This window comes from Malurus melanocephalus, unplaced genomic scaffold (assembly GCF_030028575.1).
Source record: "Malurus melanocephalus ecotype Western Australia unplaced genomic scaffold, MMel_1.1 scaffold_722, whole genome shotgun sequence".
Classification (NCBI taxonomy): domain Eukaryota; kingdom Metazoa; phylum Chordata; class Aves; order Passeriformes; family Maluridae; genus Malurus; species Malurus melanocephalus.
Genome location: NW_026623954.1, coordinates 212,914 through 219,315, shown reverse-complemented (window position 1 = coordinate 219,315; position 6,402 = coordinate 212,914). Strand labels below are relative to the sequence as shown.

Genomic DNA, 6,402 nt, shown 5'->3' with positions numbered 1-6,402 from the left:
TTCTCCTGCCAAGAGCCCCCCGTTTGCCGAGGGTCCCCTTCACTTGCAGGGGGTCCCTTTCACTTGCAGGGGATCCCTTTCACTTTCAGGGGATCCCTTTCACTTGCAGGGGGGTCCCTTTCTTTTGCAGGGGGTCCCTCCACCTCTCTGATATGACCAAGTGGCAGCAGCGTGGCAGTGTCCCCAGTGAAGCCCCTCGGRGGCTTTTGGCGAGCAGAGACCCCCGCCCCAACACCCCCACGTRTCACCTGATGCCACGGGCGCACGGGGAACGAGTGGGAGGAGGACGTGACCGGAGCCCAAACCGAGCTGGAAGTTTCTCAATCCGACAYTCTGGGCTTGGCCCGGCGTGTCCGTACAGGGATCGCCGCCGGGCCACCCCTCGCCATCCCCACGGCCCCTCTGGAGGGTCTGGGGACCTCAAAGCTCCGGGAAAAGCAGCCCCCAGTCCCCGGGCCGGCCTGCCCGGCTCTCTCACGTCTCCCAAATCCCTCACATATGGTTTCTATATCACTTGGCTCCGCCGGAGCTTGCTCGGCTGTTAGCGAGCTTACTTTCCCTTGTCTTTCCATGCAGCTCTTGGCACGGGATGCTCGTCCTTCTCCCCGGCCCTGGTCCTCCCCCGCGCTGCCCGTTCGGACACGTCCCTCCCGGCCCCGGGGAGGGTGTGGGGCGGCCGGGGCCGGCTCCTGCCTCTGCTCTGCCCTCAAATTGCAGCCTGGCCGTGCCAGCCGCAGGTCGCTGCCAGGGGAGGTGCCGGYCCCGGCTTGTTTGCTCTTCCCTCGGCGCTGCCGCAGGTCTGCTCTCCACCCCGGAGCTTCCCCKCGATGGGATTCACCCATCGGTCAGTGCTGGGGACAGCCCCAAAACGTGGCTTTTTCGCCCCAAAGCGCTCCMCGCCACCGCTGGAGCGAGATTTGGGCTCGCTGCCTTGGAAAGGGATGGGATCCTCTGATCCTCTGAGCCCGTGGCTGTTTCTCTCACCCTGTGCCGGCTTTTTGGACCTCTCCGGGTTATCCCAATTGTCCCGCCTTGCCTCCGTAATTTGTGGCTCTTTTGGGACCCACTCGCTAAGCGCTTGGAGCGCGACCTTGGCTCTGCTCGCCCTCACCCCCCGAGCTGCTCCGGCCACCCCATTCCCCACCACGGCCCTTCCCGAGCGATGGCGAGGCCAGGGAGCGCCAGGCACCTTCAAATCTCCCCAGGTACCCCCAAAACTGCTGAGAAACCCCACTCAAACTCCACCCTACTGCGGCCACCTCCGGAGCCGCGGCCTGACCTCAGGCAGCCCTCGCATTTCCGCCGGAGCCGCGTCCCCGGGGCTCGGGGCCGGCCAAGCGCCGGGAGCCGCGTCACGGAAAGGCCACGGAAGGACTGGAGGGCAGGACGGACAGGAGGAGGAGGAGGAGGAGGAGGAGGAAGGGTCATGTGCAGGGTTATGTCCTCCACCCCGTAATGCTGAAGGATTTCTGCCCCTTCCCCCGGTGCTGGAGCGGGGGTCCCGGTCCCGGCAGACGGCCGGCTCCGTTCCTGCGGGCGCTGGGCGCAGCGGGAGCTTCCCGGGCCATATGGCTCCGCTCGGCGCTGGCAAATGGCTCAGAGGTGGCGATTTGGGRCACCCTGGGGCTGTCGGAGCTGGCACCGGGCTGGGGGGCAGGAGCCGGCCAGGAAGGGGGTCCTAAAGGCAGCAAAAGCGGGGGAAAAAGAGGCAGTTTTGCAACACAAATAATAATAGAAACCCTGCGGAGTGATGGACGGGCTTTATGTGATCCAGATGTGAGCGTGGGGCTGGGTCCAGCTGCTGGGGGCGGGGGGAGCTTGGCCCGCATCACGGTCAGTGGAAGGAGAGAGGGAGGAAGAGGAGGAGGAGGAAGGGTTTTCCTTCCTCTTCAGGGCTTTCCAGGTGTGGAGGGGCCGGGGAGAGGCCCCCGATGGGATTTGGGATGCAYAAAAGAGCGTTCACAACTCCCCTTCCCCTCCCAGCCGCCTTCCTGGGTGACATCGCCCTGGAYGAGGAGGACCTGCAGCTCTTCCAGGTGGACCGGGTGGTGGACCTGGCGCGTCACACGGTCACCCGGCTGCCCTCCAACTCCTCAGGTAACGCCGCACCCCGGCATCCGCGGCGCTTTTGGGAGTGTTCTGACCCCCTGTCCATCCCCGGGGCTGTCCGCACTGACCGTTCCCATCCCCGGGGCTGTCCGCACTGACCGTTCCCATCCCCGGGGCTGCCCGCACTGACCGTTCCTATCCCCGGGGCTGTCCGCACTGACCGTTCCCATCCCCGGGGCTGCCCGGACTGACCCTCCCCGTCCCCCCAGGCAGCAATGCCACCAGCCCCCGGGCGGGCCACCCTCGTCGCAGCCGCGGTCGCCAGCGGGCACGGAGCCGCCGCGCCGCCACATCCCGGCCGGAGCGAGTGTGGCCGGACGGGGTCATCCCCTATGTCATCAGCGGCAACTTCAGCGGTGAGTAGCGGCGAGCCGGGGGGTGTCCGGGCCCCGCCGTGCCTCAGTTTCCCCGCCGGGCTGACCCCCCGCCGCCCCTCCGCAGGCAGCCAGCGAGCCATCTTCCGGCAGGCGATGCGACACTGGGAGAAGCACACRTGTGTCACCTTCCTGGAGCGCAACGACGAGGACAGCTACATCGTGTTCACCTATCGCCCCTGTGGGTAGGTCCGGGGGCTGCTCCAGGACCTTTCCGGGGGATTTTGGGCTCGGGTTTACCCGGGGGTTGGGGTCCGGAGCTCGGCGCTCGCCGCCGGGGGCTGAGCTCGGTGGCGCGGCACCAGCCCGGGCTTGCGGCGGGGCCGAAGCCAAAGGAAACAGGGGTTTGGACGAGCTCGGCGTCTTCACGCGTCAGGGCACGGCCCCGGCCAAGCAGATGGCGGTTGGGAGAAGGATTTCCCCTGGAATGGGAGCCCCTGAGCGTGGGCGCAAACGCTGAGCCCGGCTCCAGAGCGCGGCTTGGCCGCTGGGCAGGGGCAAGGATGGGCACACCAGGAGCAGGATCGCGTTTTGTGGGGCTGCTTCAGCCGTGCCGTGCCGTGCTGGGCCATCCCGTGCCCGGTTTCCGGGCAGAGCTGAGGCTCAAGATCCTCACCTGAGCAGGATGCCTGAAGCTCCAGCATCCCAGTTTTGTGGGRCCCCCACCCCGGGGATGTCCAGCAAGGAATCACCCGGTTCTCCCCTCCAGRTGCTGTTCCTACGTGGGGCGCCGAGGAGGGGGACCCCAGGCCATTTCCATCGGCAAAAACTGTGACAAATTCGGCATCGTGGTGCACGAGCTGGGCCACGTCATCGGCTTCTGGCATGAGCACACGCGCCCCGACCGGGATGATCACGTCTCCATCATCCGGGAGAACATCCAGCCAGGTGGGCATGAACCCCCTTCCTCCTCCTCCTCATCCTCCTCCTCACCCTCCTCCTCCTCATCCTCTTCCTCCTCCTCTTCATCCCCGCCATGGGGTGCTGCCGAATTCGGGGTCCCCCCTGGCAGTGTCCCCGTTGTGTCACCCCCAGGGCAGGAATACAATTTCCTGAAGATGGAGCCGGAGGAGGTGGAATCGCTGGGGGAGACGTACGACTTYGACAGCATCATGCACTACGCCAGGAACACCTTCTCCAGGTACGGCCCGGGGTGTCCCCGTGTGTCCCCTCGTGTCCTGGGGACAGTGGCACACTGTCCCCAACCCCAGGGGACAATTACCAGCTGTACACAGGGTTAATTCCCTCGGAAAATGGTCCCATTGATGTCTAGGGCAGGATAAAACCCCTCAGCGTCCCTTCCCAGAGCAGGGAATTGCTGTCCCCGCGGTCACCTCCGCTGGGGACACGTCCCCGCTGACTCACYGGCCCTCAGGCTTTAATTAGCCGGGCTGGTTTTAATTAGCCAGGCYGTATTTAGCTCCCTTTTCCCGGTGATTCCCACCCGGCTCGTCCCTTTCCTGCCCCAGGGGGATCTTCCTCGACACCATCCTGCCCAAATACGACGTGAACGGGGTCCGTCCCGCCATCGGCCAGAGGACGCGGCTCAGCAAAGGCGACATCGCCCAGGCCCGCAAGCTCTACCGCTGCCCAGGTGGGTGTCACCTCCCTGGGAGCACTCCCGGGGCTGTATCTCCCGGAAAACGCTCGGTTTCACCCCAAAATTTGGCAAAAGTGGCGTCATCCTGGATGGATTTCCTGTTTTCTGCGGTTTTTGGGGTTCTTCGCGCTGTAGGATTCTCTAAAGAGCTGGCGAGGTGCGTTTCTCCATCCGCGGAGCTTTTTGGGGTGTTCTGAGCAGAAGTTGGAGGCTGAGTGAGCCCCGTGTGGGTGAGGGTGTCCTTGGCTGCCCKCTCCTCCTGCTCCTCCGAGAAAACAGCACTCCCCCAAAAAATCCTCTCTAGAGCRTCTTCCAAGAGCAATCCTCAAAAGAGCAGCTCCAAAAAGAATCCCCCTAAGAGCATTCTCAAAGAGCATTCCCCCAAGAAATCWTCCAAAAAAATCATCTCTCAAAGAGCATCTCCCCCAGGAGTCTCTTGCAACAGCATCCCCCATAAAATCCTACAAAGAGCATCTCCCCAGAGCATTCCTACAAAAGAATCCTTCAAGAGAAGGATTCCCCCAGAGGATCTTCCAAAAATTCTCTGAAGATCGTCCCTCCAAGAGCATCCTGCAGGAGCAGAGCATCTCCTGAGGGCACCCTGTGACCCCACAGCATCCTTGGAGAGCGAAGGATGACCCCCAGAGGGGTTTGGATGGGGTGGAACGGGACATTCTGGGGACACCAGACCCCAAAAATCCCCTTTGGAGCGGGAGCAAAGCGTGACCCCCTCACCGTTGTCACCTTGCCCGGCTCTGGGGCTGTCACCGTGAGCGGTGGCATTGTCCCCAACCGGGAGGGGAGGTTGGCACGAGTCTCCCCCGACAGCGGGCACGTGCTTGGGGACCGCGCTGGCAACATCTGCAAGGAGTTTGGCTCCCGCACGCTCCCGCTTAATTCCAGCAACTAATTAGCAGCCTGGAAGAGGGACGCCTTTGTGAGGGGCCCCACGGCCGCGCCGCCTTCGAGGGAGCAGGAAAAGTGATTAGTTTGGAGCAAGGCAAAGCAAAAAAAGGGAAGGGAAGGGAAGGGAAGGGAAGGGAAGGGAAGGGAAGGGAAGGGAAGGGAGGTCTGGAAAAAAAAAAAAAAAAAAAAAAAAAAGCCCAGAAAGGAGAAACCCCCCCGAAAAAAAGCCTCTCTGGATCCCGGCTTTTACTTTCTTTTGTTTCCACTGAGAAGCAAAAAGGGAAAAAAGGCAGTGAGCCCAGGTTTCAAGCGGCTTTTTTTTTTTTGCAGCGTTTCACCTTTCATCTCGTGCCCCCTCCCCGCTCAGAGGGGAGGATGAGGAGGGGGCGGCCGCCTTGGCCCCCCGACAGCCGCAGCGGAGCTCCCTGTGCCGCGGTCACGGCGTCATGTGGCTTCCAGATGGCAGCKCTGGGCCAGTTCCAGCCCCGAGAGMGGGCGGCCAGCCGAGCCCCGCGGCGTGGCAGGGCACGGGGGGGCCGCCAGAGATCCAGCCCCGCCGCAGGGTGGGGGGCACGGCCGCTGGAGAGCTGCCACSGAGCCGGGAGCCGCTCCAGGGAGGGTTGGGGATGGCGGTGATCGCGGATTTTTTGATCCTTAGAGCTGGGGAAAAAAAGCACCGGGGTTGGGGGTGAGAGCAGCGGTGCCCGTCCCGCTGCTGGGGGTTCCCTTGGAGGGTCTGAACCCCGATTTTCGCCCTTCACAGCCTGTGGGGAGACGCTTCAGGATAGCCAGGGTAACTTCTCCTCCCCGGAATTCCCCAATGGATACTCTGCCCACATGCACTGCGTCTGGAGGATCTCCGTCACCCCTGGAGAGAAGGTACTGACGGCTGCGGTGAAGGCTCCCAGCCCTCCTCTTCCTCCTCCCGCCTTTCTTCTGGGGTGTTTCTCATCCCAGCATCCCGCTGTGGGGTCACAGAGCGGGTCCGGGTTCCACCCGGTGCCCATCCCAGTGGACGGGGTGTGGGGGGAGCTGACCCCACGCTCTCCCTGCTCCTTCCCAACCTCAGATCATCCTGAATTTCACCACCCTGGACCTGTACCGAAGCCGGCTGTGCTGGTACGACTACGTGGAGGTGAGAGACGGGTTCTGGAGAAAGGCCACGCTGCGAGGTAACAACCCGGGGCCTCCTGCCCGCTCCTCCTGCCCGCCGGGACCGCCCCGGGGCCGGCAGCGGGGCCGGGGGGTTCCCTCTGCCTCTGTCCCTGCCTGCCTGGTGTCCCAAAGCCTTGGGGAGGGGGGAACAACCCCCCAGAGGGGTTATTGGGGTGAATGGAGCTCCCAGTTTGGCCCACACCAGTGAAACCAGTCTGGATGATCCAGCTGGCTGGAGCCTGGGAGATGCCAGTCCTG

General features: G+C 63.7%; 1 protein-coding gene across 1 annotated transcript in view; it reads left to right on the top strand.

Moving 5' to 3' along the window:
• The first annotated feature begins 1,869 nt into the window (after positions 1 to 1,869).
• BMP1 (bone morphogenetic protein 1) overlaps positions 1,870 to 6,402 on the top strand; it is an 11,962-nt gene continuing 7,429 nt past the window's right edge. Inside the window, exons 1-8 of the mRNA XM_057384583.1 lie at positions 1,870 to 2,097; positions 2,319 to 2,465; positions 2,551 to 2,668; positions 3,193 to 3,371; positions 3,519 to 3,624; positions 3,953 to 4,077; positions 5,753 to 5,868; positions 6,059 to 6,348. Coding sequence (XP_057240566.1) covers positions 1,932 to 2,097; positions 2,319 to 2,465; positions 2,551 to 2,668; positions 3,193 to 3,371; positions 3,519 to 3,624; positions 3,953 to 4,077; positions 5,753 to 5,868; positions 6,059 to 6,348 — 1,247 coding nt within the window. The 5' untranslated portion in view covers positions 1,870 to 1,931. The remainder of the gene's footprint in view (positions 2,098 to 2,318; positions 2,466 to 2,550; positions 2,669 to 3,192; positions 3,372 to 3,518; positions 3,625 to 3,952; positions 4,078 to 5,752; positions 5,869 to 6,058; positions 6,349 to 6,402) is intronic.